The 12,646-nt window shown below is 42.2% G+C and overlaps 1 protein-coding gene across 5 annotated transcripts in view; it reads left to right on the forward strand.

Annotated features, from left to right (window-relative positions):
* mast4 (microtubule associated serine/threonine kinase family member 4) overlaps nucleotides 1-12,646 on the forward strand; it is a 175,303-nt gene that overhangs the window by 104,092 nt on the left and 58,565 nt on the right. Inside the window, exon 1 of one of the 5 annotated variants that reach the window (XM_024382106.2) lies at nucleotides 6,341-6,840. The exons of the other annotated variants lie outside the window; for them this stretch is intronic. Within the exon in view, the coding sequence (XP_024237874.1) occupies nucleotides 6,536-6,840 (305 nt within the window). The 5' untranslated portion in view covers nucleotides 6,341-6,535. Of the gene's footprint in view, nucleotides 1-6,340; nucleotides 6,841-12,646 lie in introns of those variants that run through there. 5 annotated transcript variants of the gene reach the window in all.

Raw genomic sequence — 12,646 nt, forward strand, 5'->3', positions numbered from 1 at the left:
AAGAAAACGGAACACATTTACATAAGTATTCAGACCTTTTACTCAGTACTTTGTTGAAGCACCTTTGGCAAAGATTACAGCCTCGATTATTTTTGGGTATGACGCTAAAAGCTTGGCACACCTGTATTTGGGGAGTTTCTCCCATTCTTCTAAGCAGATCCTATCAAGCTCTGTCAGGTTGGATGGGGAGCATCGCTATTTTCAGGTCTCTTTAGAGATGTTCGATCGTGTTCAAGTCTGGGCTCTCGCTGGGCCACACAAGGGATTTCAAAGACATTTTACTGAGTTTTTGCTTCCATCTGGCCACTCGACCATAAAGGCCTGATTGGTGGAGTGCTGCGGATATTGTTGTCCTTCTGTGGAAGATTCTCCCAACCCCACAGAGCAACTCTGGCACTCTGTCAGAGTGACCATGGGGTTCTTGGTCACTTCCCTGACCAAGGCCCTTCTCCCCCGATTGCTCAGTTTGGCCAGGCGGCCAACTCTAAGAAGAGTCTTGGTGGTTCTTCCATTTAAGGATGGAGGCCACTGTGTTCTTGGGGACCTTCAAATGCTGAAGACATTTTTTGGTACCCATCCCCAGATCTGTTCTTTGACACAATCCTGTCTCGGAGCTCTACGGACAATTCCTTCAACCTCATGACTTGGTTTTTGCTCTGATGTGCACTGTCAACTGTGGGTCCTTGTATAGACAGGTGTGTGCCTTTCCAAATCATGTCCAATCAATTGAATTTTCCACAGGTGGACTCCAAGTTTCTACTTATGTAAATAAGCTATTTCTGTTTTTAATTGTTATTAATTAGCAATCACTGTTTTCACTTTGTAATTATGGGGTATTGTGTGTAGATTGAGGAAATGTTTTCATTTAATCCATTTTAGGATAAGGCTGTAAAGTAACAAAATGTGGAAAAAGTCAGGGGGTCTGAATACTTTCCATGGGACAGGTGCAGTGAAATTTGTTTTACAGGGTCAGCCATTGTAGTACGGCACCCTTGGAGCGTATTAGGGTAAAGTGCGTTGCTCAAGGGCCCATTGGCAGATTTTTAACCTTGTCGGCTTGGGTATTCGAACCAGCAACCTTTCGGTTACTGGCCCAAGGCTACCTGCCATCACTACTGTAGGTACTGTTAAAAAAATGTGTAGCCTTAGACAATGTGTCAGAATTTGCGAAAAGTCGAGCGTATTAAGTTTTGAGGTAATGTCAATGCAGACATTGTTGAATTTAAATGTTCTGCTGGCGGGTTCACAATTGTCCATGGTTTTTTACATTTTGTTCATTGTCATAGTACTTTGCCAAATTGCAGCATATACTGCAAAATATAAAAATATTCTGCCAAATACCAAAAACATTTGATAAAATGTACCATTGCTCTTTCTTTTAAACTGCCGTTGCCTAATTCCAATAGTTCCAAATTATACAGCAAATTAAGGGTGTTATTGTCACCATAAAAGGTGAATGGTGTGTGTTTTTCAAGCTAATGATATTTCACTCGCGCACAGTTTCAGTACACGTCTGATTTTATAACGGGAAACATGGTGTACGCCAAGTTTATTAATCAATATTTTTATATATATTATTTGTATTTTTAGCACTGATCCACATAAATATTTACTGTGAAATGTACCTAACTTTTATAAATGAGGCCCCAGATTTTAATTAGTGAAGTTCAAGTGTAACCATTCTAAATTTAGTGAATTATTCTTATTTTGGATAAATAAATGTATCAAACTGTGATGACAAGGCACATGTATGCCCCAGTTTCATGCTCATGTCACTGTTGTAGTGTAAATGTGCTTGTGGTTACTGTTGGTGATGTTTGGAGGGGAATGTTGTCATTTATACCGTTTGTGTAGTGTTTGTCAGGAATATTCTTTATAGAATATGCTATACATCCTATAAGCCATTGGCAGTGCATGTGTTTACGCCAGACATACTTTCAGTTGTCAATATACAGACAGTATGAAAGACAAAGTCCTTGACAGCCAAGTGTTCATCAATGAGTAGCACAACACCCCCTCACATCACCTCTGACCAACTTGTGCTGCTAACTACACTTACATTTCTGTTGAGAGGAGCAGAAGCCTAGTTCAAGTGAATCAATTTCACAAAGATTGCCGCATTTGTGCAATACAGTAGTATTGTTGTAATATTCCTAGTTGAAACTAGAAAACCTCTTAATTGAGAATAAATAGGAAAGTGAGGCTCTCCAAAATCATCACATCATTGATGCTATTTTATTCTATCTGCATTTTGCTTTTCCTATCAAAAATGTTGGCATGTTTGTTTATATGAAATTTGACTCTGTAATTCACCTTTCCTTGAATGGGTATCATAAGTATGCCCTGTGTTTACTGTTTTTAGTGTCACATTGTGAGTAACCAATGAAGGTCTTCACTGACAAGAATGGTGAACACCTCAGACATAAGCATGCTTGTTAGATTTCTCAAGTTTGTTTACCCTGTCAGCAGGACATTGTCACTTTGTACATTTATTTTACAGTATTGTCTTGTTTTGATTTTTTTCTACTAGTGGCCATGCTTACCTGTTAAGTAGACATGACGTTGCTTAACTCAAATAAAATCTTGCCTGTTTGGTCAGATACTTGCTCTGTCCATGAGAGATTACCCTTTAAGTAACAAAAGACAAATCAGTCGCTACATTAGCTTGCCAATGCTAACCAGTCAATGAGCAAATGATATGACGACTCGCTAGGCTAACCAGCAAGGGCAGGCTGGGTATCCATCAGCTAATCCATTTTAAGTACAAATCCTTTGAAGTCAAGTGTCTGGTGTCAGTCATCCCCTATGTGTAATATTAGCCATCAGGACAATAATGTTTCACAGTGATTCCAGAGAACATAGTGAACTTTAATCAGGATTAATGAATTAGGAGAGATTAGTCTACTCGGCTAATTGCTGTGCTGCACAGAATGTATAATTTTCCCTAAAATATTTGCAGCCCATTACTGTAAATCAAGGGCAAGAGAATTAGCACGTCAGGTCATGAGTAATTTAAAAAAGAATGGCACTGATTGGCCTATAGGTGGTGCTGTTATAAGGGGTCTCACTTAAATTGACATGTAGTTGTCTTTCCTAATGCTGAACACATTCGCCTCAAGGACCCATAAGGTCTGTCAGGATAGACTTTCCTCCTTGGAAATGTGGAAATTCTTTGAAAAACCTATTTTATTTGTCCACTTAAGTTCTTTGTAAATCCACTACACAAAGTCCTGTCAACTTGAACATTTCTTAGGTTCAGCAAAGACATTACCATGTTTGGCAATGATATCAACAAAAAAAAAGGAAAACTATTAGCAATTTACCTTCTTGACTCTAACGCTAATGCTTAAAATAATCATTAAAAGAACGTATTCTCATGGACTAAAAGTTAGATTTATAAAAAATGTGGTCTTTGGACTCATCACAATAGTCCATGAAGAGTTCGGAAAAAGAATGTTGATGCTTTCAAAGATGCCACACTATACCAGAAGGAGCACATATGATAAAATATGCTTCAAATTCTTATTCTCTAGCTTCCCGAGTAGCATAGTGGTATACGGCAGTGCAAGATGCGTCACTACAGACCCGGGTAAGATCCCGGGCTGTATCACAACCAGCCGTGATTGGGAGTCCCATAGGGCGGCGCACAATTGGCCCAGCGTCGTTAGGGGAGGGTTTGGCTGGGGGGACTTACTTGGCTCATCGCACTCTAGCAACTCCTTGTGGCGGGCCGGGCGCCTTCAGGCTGACCCTGGTCGTCAGGTGAACTGTGTTTCCTCCTACACATTGGTTCGGCTGGCTTCCAGGTTAAGGTTAAGCGGGCGGGTGTTAAGAAGTGCGGTTTGGCAGGTCATGTTTCGGAGGATGCGTGACTCGACCTTCGCCTCCAAAGCCCATTGGGGAGTTGCAGCAATGAGATAAGATCGAGATTGGGGAGAAAAGGGGGTAAAATACACAAAAATGTAGTCACATGGTACATGTCTTAGTTTTTCTCAAACTATGTTAAGAGATTGGTCAAAAGATGGCTAAGTTATTGACAAAAAATATTTTGTTTACATTTAACCACTGTAAATCCACTCCACAGTGGCCTATTAACGTGCTCTTGTAGACATCCCCAATATTAACCACACTGAATGAATATCTCTATCTCAAAAAACAACTATTAACAACCCAGCTATTAACAACCCAGCTATTAACAACCCAGCTATTAACAACCCGTTCTTCGCATATGTAACGCTAATGTTCAAAATCGTCTGCAACCATCTTCTCCTCATGACCACAAGTCAGATTAATTTCACATGTTGTATTTAGACTCATTAAATCCGTCTTTAATAAACATGGTAATGCTTTCACTGATTGCACATAAAGGAAGATCCTACATGATAGTGCTTTCTTCAGCCTCTGGTGGCACAGCCTTAGACCACTGCGCCACCCGGGAGTGTAACGGCTCTCTTCTATCTCCTCCTCTGACGAAGAGGTAGAACAAGGATCGGACCAAAATGCAGCGTGATGATGATTCATGATATATTTTAATGAAGAAAACCCTATACATACAGAAACTACAAAACTAACGAAAATGAAAAATGAAAACCGAAACGGCCTATCTGGTGAAATACAAAACACTAAGACGGGAACAATCACCCACAAACACACAGTGAAACCCAGGCTACCTAAATATGGTTCCCAATCAGAGACAACGAGAATCACCTGACTGATTGAGAACCTCAGGCAGCCATAGACTATGCTAGACACCCCTACTCAGCCACAATCCCAATACCTACTAAAACCCCCAATACCACAACACAAAATAACCCCATGTCACACCCTGGCCTGACCAAATAAATATATAAACACAAAATACTAAGACCAGGGCGTGACAGGGAGGCCCTTTGGATTGCAGATTTTGAGTTGAAGATTTTGTAATTGACACTGTAATTTCAGGTCAACACCAAGCAGAATTTAGCAACATTCCTGTACATTTAGAATTGTGTTTATAAAATTATAATTCAGTTGTGTATATTAGATTGTATAACCAGCAGTTACGAATGCCACCATCAGACACCAGTCAGCATATCTGTCCATGACAGGCCGCAGAAACGTGTATTAACCAATAGAAATCCTTGCGCAATGAATGCGCTTCCAATGAAGTTTGACTTCAAATGTATCTTCGGACTAGTCTGCACAGCTCCATCTAATAACTAATGTACCGGTAAAAGTGTTTGCCTTTGAAATCACCCTCACTTATCTGGAGCCCAGAAGCAGAGCTAAACCATAATTAGAGTAGGGATGTGCCTGTCACATGGCTCTACTGGGACACAGAAAGGGGGGCTGGGTGTCCTGCACTGCTACCTGACGTTAGCATCATTGCTTCACAATTTAGGAGCGTGTTGTATCACAGGTCCTGACAAGGAACCCGGGGTTTTTACAGACCATGTGACCTTGTTATCAAGTGAGCCTGAGTTTTTACAGACCATGTGACCTTGTTATCAAGTGAGCCTGAGTTTTTACAGACCATGTGACCTTGTTATCAAGTGAGCCTAAGTTTTTACAGACCATGTGACCTTGTTATCAAGTGAGCCTGAGTTTGTACAGATCATGTGACCTTGTTATCAATGGACCCTGAGTTTTTACAGACCGTGTGACCTTGTTATCATCAAGGGACTCTGGGTTTTTAGACAGTGTGACTTTTTCTTGGCCAGGTCATATGATTGTACGATAGAACCATAGCAAGTCTCCGTGCAATGCAGACAGAAGACCATCTACAGCTAGATAGAGCCAGGATTTCTTCCTGGTCAGGTGACGTGGTTTCAGGAAAGACTCCTTGGTTGTACTTGGTTGTACTGGCCACTGTTTTGGAGTACTGCATTAGTGAGTAATCAATGCCTGTGTCCCGTAATTGGTTCCCATCCTTTTTCCTTGAATGGGTGTAAATGAGTGTTAGTGTTTCCCCTCAGGGAGAGGTATCTCACCAGGCTCCTCAGGTGGAGGCACACTGTGTAACAGGAACCTGACTGAGATCACTGACGCCATGCTATCTCCTGTTGATCGTGTGGCTGCATGCCTCTCCTCTTACCCAGCTGCCTGCCCAGCCCCCCTTTTAACACACACATGCAGGCTGATCTCAGCCAAATTCAACAGCCAACTGTCAAGAATGTGTGCTTAAGACCGGCCAGCCCATGGGACGTTCTGGAGGGGAGCCAGATTGTGAAAGCTGTGAATGCACCGCAATGTCTGCAGATGATGCAGCGCCACACTAACCCCTCCCCCTGCCTGGGATGCGGAGTGGTAGATGCCGCCTGTTACATGATATGGAGCATGTTGAGCTGGTAGAGAGGGAGCAGGTTGAGTGAGTGTATGGGATACAGATATACACAGACAGGAAAAGCAAAAGTATGCTGTTATAAGGTGTCCCTGTCGTAGAGGCTTATAACCACCTGATGTTAAAGTGTTGGCAATCCCTGGAGTACTTTTTCTTTTTTGGTTTTGGGACAGCAGTTAAAGGACGCTGCAGTGTCTGCTCTGCCAGTGTGTGTGTATGCCGCAGCTGGCTGCAGATGTGCCCGTACAGCAGAGTAAGTTTGCAGCCTTGGAGGAGGAGGGTGTCTGTTTGAGTAGGGGTGCTTGTCGCTGGGACTGTTGTAGGGGATGGGCCACCCCCCACCCCCATGTCACTGACACCCGGCGCTTCTCTTCGCCGTGTCTTCTGATACCTCACGTCCCGCTTCCTGGAGGAGGCTGGCATGACTTTGGCACAATGTCGGACTCCAGTCTGTGGACGGTGCTCTCCAACTTTACCATGCCACACTTTCTCAGCGGGGCCATGCTCAGACGATCCAAAAGGTAACCTTGATGACAAACCGTATGTTTTGTTCAGTGAGTGTAGGTTTGGTTCTTCTGTCATATGTAGGCTACTTGGGACTCAGCAGCCAGAGTGTTTTTGAAGAATTCAGAGTTTGGTAGAGAACCAAGCCTTTTCTTTCTTCTACCTTTTGAATTGGACAGAGCAGGGAAGGACTGTGGACCAGGGAAGGGAAATGTGTTGTTGCCTTGTTGGGGTCATCTGAGATGTTTTGTGATGACGTTAACGCAGCACCGTAAATTGGGTGTTGCTGCTTCCCTATTGTGTATGATTGAGCGCTGTAATGCTCGGGGAATGTTTGATTCCTATCAAGGCAGTATCTTGTGGGCCATGCACTCTATAGAGGATGTTTACCAACACAGTATGATTACCACGTTTCCTTAAATTGGAATAAAGGAGTGTCGACTCTTAGGAATATTATTTGAGATGATCACAGATTCCTATGAATCTGTCTCTATCTGGTACCTCATATCTGGTACCTCATTAGAACATAAGCCAAATATATAATTGTTTTCTTCCCATGAATACTGTAGGTGTGTCTTTAAGATTGTCTTTGGAGTTTAAGTTTCATACAATCACCTTTCATAGTACTGTGACAGTATATCACTGTAGCACTGCATCGTCCAGAGGATTGTAAGTTATATAGCGCTCTTCCTCACATCCCAGTTCTTTGTGTAAACTAGTGCATTTGGTCCAGTCCCTCTGAAACGCATAATATTTATAATCCACGGCATGACCTATTTTATATTAAAGAAGAGCTTAATATGAAATGGATGTCCTCGCTGCTCTGTATTTTCAGGACATGCTGTACTATGCCATGTAATCTATTCCTTTCATCTGCACATCACCAGGGGTCTTTTTCTGTATAAGAACATTGATTGGGAGTAACTGAAACAAATTAAGAGAGGCTGTAGTTGATTGTAGCCTAAATGGGCAGGGTCAAAGCTCACCAATAGATGGTTTGCTGGTTAGTGCTTTGAGTGAATAAGCATGTATATATCAGTGATAACTGATTTGATTATGTGGAGAACAGATGGGAGGGCTCTTGTCCCATGTGAGCAGTGGTGGAAAAAGTACCCCATTTTCTTGAGTCAGAGTGAAGACACCTTAATAGAGAATGACTCAAGTAAAAGTCGCCCAGTAAAATACTACGTGAGTCAGTCTAAAAATATTTATATTTCCTATGTGTGCCATATTTCTCATGCCATTTGTCAGATATTTGTTTTTAAATATACTTACAGTAAGTATTTTGGGCTCCCATGTGGCGCAGCAGTCTAAGGCACTACATCTCAGTGCAAGAGGTGTCACTACAGTCCCTGGCTCGAATCCAGGCTGAATCACATCCGGCTGTGATTTGGAGTCCCATAGGGCGGCGCACAATTGGCCCAGCATTGTCTCTGTTTTGTTATATTTCTATCTGTGATGTCACTTGAACCCTTCAGCCATCTGAAGAAGTGCTTGATGTTTGGTATTTGTGTTGTGACATTATCCATTCTTTCTAATACAACAACATGACCATTTTTCAAGTAGAATCTTTCAGGCTAAAAGGACATGCAATATGGGAATATATTTGTTACGTATTACGTTTTAACAATTTCAACAGAATAATTTCTGTGAAAGCAGTAATCCCCAATGACCAAAACATGACTCATAGTGCATTAGTGTCAGATACTTTAGCTGGGGAGGAAGAGCACGTAATCTCTACCCCCCTCTTTTTCTGTCTGTTTCTTTCCAGCTCTTTCTGTGTGCCTGTCTGTTGGATATTGGGGTGACTTCAGCTCACCTGACATCTCTTGACAAGGAAGAAAAGCTCAAAGATGTAAAAAACAAGAGGAATCATGACTTCTTGTTGCTGTCATGGGTCAAGATAAGAGAGACTTTTGATTTGCTCAGATTGGAAATTATTGGCTATTTTAATGCCTTGCTGAACTAGAAGCTAGTAAACAAGCCATAATCGAAGACATTTTTACTTGATTTACAACATAAAAAGTATTGTACTGTAATGTTTCATTCGCCAGGAAATTAATGTAAAAGAATGCACGAACAGCAGATATTTTATATTTCCACACAATTTGTCTCTCAACAGGGTTTCCTTTGTTGCCTCGATCAAACAAAACCGAACCTTTATTTTAACTAGGCAAGTCAGTTAAGAACAAATTATTGTTTACACTGACGGCCTACCAAAAGGCCTCCTGTGGGGACGGGGGCTGGGATTAAAAACATAAAACAAATAAAATACAAATATAGGACAGAACACACATCACGACAAGAGACAACACTACATAAAGAGAGACCTAAGATGACAAGATGGCAAGGCAGCAACACATGACAACATGGTAGCGACACCATGGCAGCAGCACAACATGATACAAACATTATTGGGCACAGACAACCGCACAAAGGGAAAGAACATTAACCTGGCTTGAATCCATTGACCTTTTTTACACAACAGACAGTGGTTTGTTTGATAAAAACACTCTATTCCATTGCCAGAGAGACTGATTGCTTGCTAGCTATGTGCTGATTTCACATGGTGCACAATAATGGCTGTGAATGAGGTGGAGAGGTTTTGCATATCACTGAGACGGCAAACCTTGCTAGGCACAGCACACAAGCAGGACTGGCCTACTTTCTCTGTATCGTCTTTGCCCTGGGCTCCTTGATTCCCAGTATAAAGCGTCATTAGACAATCACGTTTTGCTTTCTCCCCCCCCCCCCTTAATCTGTCATGAGTTGTATACTGTACCACAGGATAAATAACACTGATGAAGGCTGTCCTGCTAAAATGTGTTGTTTTTTAGAGAAGGGTTTTTCTGTCAATGTCTGTTTGTACACTGAGAGTGACACTCTCTCGTACAGCCTAACCTGTACTGTGGTGGCAGTTTGCACTGAACAATAAACTAACTAGCTAACTAATGTTGTTGTTGCCTGGCCCTGTAAGTATAAGGCAACGGGGAAGTGATTTCGCCCTCTGCCTCTCCAGTTAAACGGCCTGTTGTGATGGCTGTTTGGGTGTAACATGTCTCTATGAGAATGGGGACATGGTGAGGGAGTAGATTTGAGCAGAAGTGTAATGACAATACTACGTTTGTATTACTATTCTTGTGTGGAGCGACCCTTGACATTAGACCTGTCTGTTTGGAAAGGAAGGAAGTCAGTTGTACAACTGAATGCATTCAACTGAAAAGTGTCTTTTGCATTTAACCCAACCCCTCTGAATCAGAGCGGTGCGTGGGGCTGCCTTAATCGACATCCACGTCTTCGGCGCCCGGGGAACAGTGGGTTAACTGCCTTGCAGAAGACACATTTTTACCTTGTCAGCTCGGGGATTCGATCCAGCAACCTTTCGGTTACTGGCCCAGCACTCTAACCACTAGGCTACCTTTGTGTGTGTGCTTGTACCTGTCTGTCTAGAGAAGGGCCGTTGAGTGAGGAAGTGAGTGCGACTCAGTGTGTCCACTGGGCAGAAGTGTGGCACTCTCCTGGTCTAATCCTGCACTGATGGGGCATAAATAGCCTGGGTTAAACTCTCCTGGTCTAATCCTGCACTGACTGGGCATAAATAGCCTGGGTTAAACTCTCCTGGTCTAATCCTGCACTGATGGGGCATAAATAGCCTGGGTTAAACTCTCCTGGTCTAATCCTACACTGACGGGACATAAATAGCCTGGGTTAAACTCTCCTGGTCTAATCCTGCACTGACAGGGCATAAATAGCCTGGGTTAAACTCTCCTGGTCTAATCCTGCACTGACGGGACATAAATAGGGACATAAATAGCCTGGGTTAAACTCTCCTGGTCCAATCCTACACTGACGGGGCATAAATAGCCTGGGTTAAACCTTATCCTATGACTCGACACCTGGATAGTGGATATTATTCAGCTGACTATCATGATGAATGTTTCGGCTCCCCTGATTGACGTTTCACAATGTCCCTGTCCACCAGCTTGAACATCTGTTATCTGAAGCAGTTTATAGTCGTTTGGCACACAGGTAGGTGCCCCCAGAGCAAACATGATTTACCTCCTGACGGACCAGGAGTTTCCATTGCTTACACAAGTGGAGAGAATACCTTTGAGTTTGAGATGGGGGTAACACCAACTAGAAATACAGTTGACTTGGAAAGTATTCAGACTGCTTCACGTTTTCCAAATTGTGTAATGTTACAGCCTTATTCTGAAATTGATGACATTTATTGATAGTTCTTTTTTTATTTTAAAACCAGTTTTTGCTTTGTTATTGAGATATTCTGTGTAGTTTGAGGGACATTTTTTTTGTTTTTACAACAATAACGTAACAAAATGTGTAAAGTGGTCTGAATACTTTCAGAATGTACTGTGTGTGGCATCATACTATATCTTAAACCCCTCCATAGTTAATGTATCTACAGTGCCATGCGAAAGTATTCGGCCCCCTTGAACTTTGCGACCTTTTGCCACATTTCAGGCTTCAAACATAAAGTTGTAAAACTGTATTTTTTTGTGAAGAATCAACAACAAATGGGACACAATCATGAAGTGGAACGACATTTATTGGATAGTTCAAACTTTTTTAACAAATCAAAAACTGAAAAATTGGGCGTGCAAAATTATTCAGCCCCTTTACTTTTAGTGCAGCAAACTCTCCAAAAGTTCAGTGAGGATCTCTGAATGATCCAATGTTGACCTAAATGACTAATGATGATAAATACAATCCACCTGTGTGTAATCAAGTCTCCGTATAAATGCACCTGCACTGTGATAGTCTCAGAGCTCCGTTAAAAGCGCAGAGAGCATCATGAAGAACAAGGAACACACCAGGCAGGTCCGAGATACTGTTGTGAAGAAGTTTAAAGCCGGATTTGGATACAAAAAGATTTCCCAAGCTTTAAACATCCCAAGGAGCACTGTGCAAGCGATAATATTGAAATGGAAGGAGTATCAGACCACTGCAAATCTACCAAGACCTGGCCGTCCCTCAACTTTCAGCTCATACAAGGAGAAGACTGATCAGAGATGCAGCCAAGAGGCCCATGATCACTCTGGATGAACTGCAGAGATCTACAGCTGAGGTGGGAGACTGTCCATAGGACAACAATCAGTCGTATATTGCACAAATCTGGCCTTTATGGAAGAGTGGCAAGAAGAAAGCCATTTCTTAAAGATATCCATAAAAAGTGTTGTTTAAAGTTTGCCACAAGCCACCTGGGAGACACACCAAACATGTGGAAGAAGGTGCTCTGGTCAGATGAAACCAAAATTGAACTTTTTGGCAACAATGCAAAACGTTATGTTTGGAGTAAAAGCAACACAGCTCATCACCCTGTACACAACATCCCCACTGTCAAACATGGTGGTGGCAGCATCATGGTTTGGGCCTGCTTTTCTTCAGCAGGGACAGGGAAGATGGTTAAAATTGATGGGAAGATGGATGGAGCCAAATACAGGACCATTCTGGAAGAAAACCTGATGGAGTCTGCAAAAGACCTGAGACTGGGACGGAGATTTGTCTTCCAACAAGACAATGATCCAAAACATAAAGCAAAATCTACAATGGAATGGTTCAAAAATAAACATATCCAGGTGTTAGAATGGCCAAGTCAAAGTCCAGACCTGAATCCAATTGAGAATCTGTGGAAAGAACTGAAAACTGCTGTTGACAAAACTCTCCATCCAACCTCACTGAGCTCGAGCTGTTTTGCAAGGAGGAATGGGAAAACATTTCAGTCTCTCGATGTGCAAAACTGATAGAGACATACCCCAAGCGACTTACAGCTGCAATCGCAGCAAAAGGTGGCGCTACAAAGTA

This window comes from Oncorhynchus tshawytscha, linkage group LG20 (genome assembly GCF_018296145.1).
Source record: "Oncorhynchus tshawytscha isolate Ot180627B linkage group LG20, Otsh_v2.0, whole genome shotgun sequence".
In the NCBI taxonomy this organism is placed as follows: Eukaryota; Metazoa; Chordata; class Actinopteri; order Salmoniformes; family Salmonidae; genus Oncorhynchus; species Oncorhynchus tshawytscha.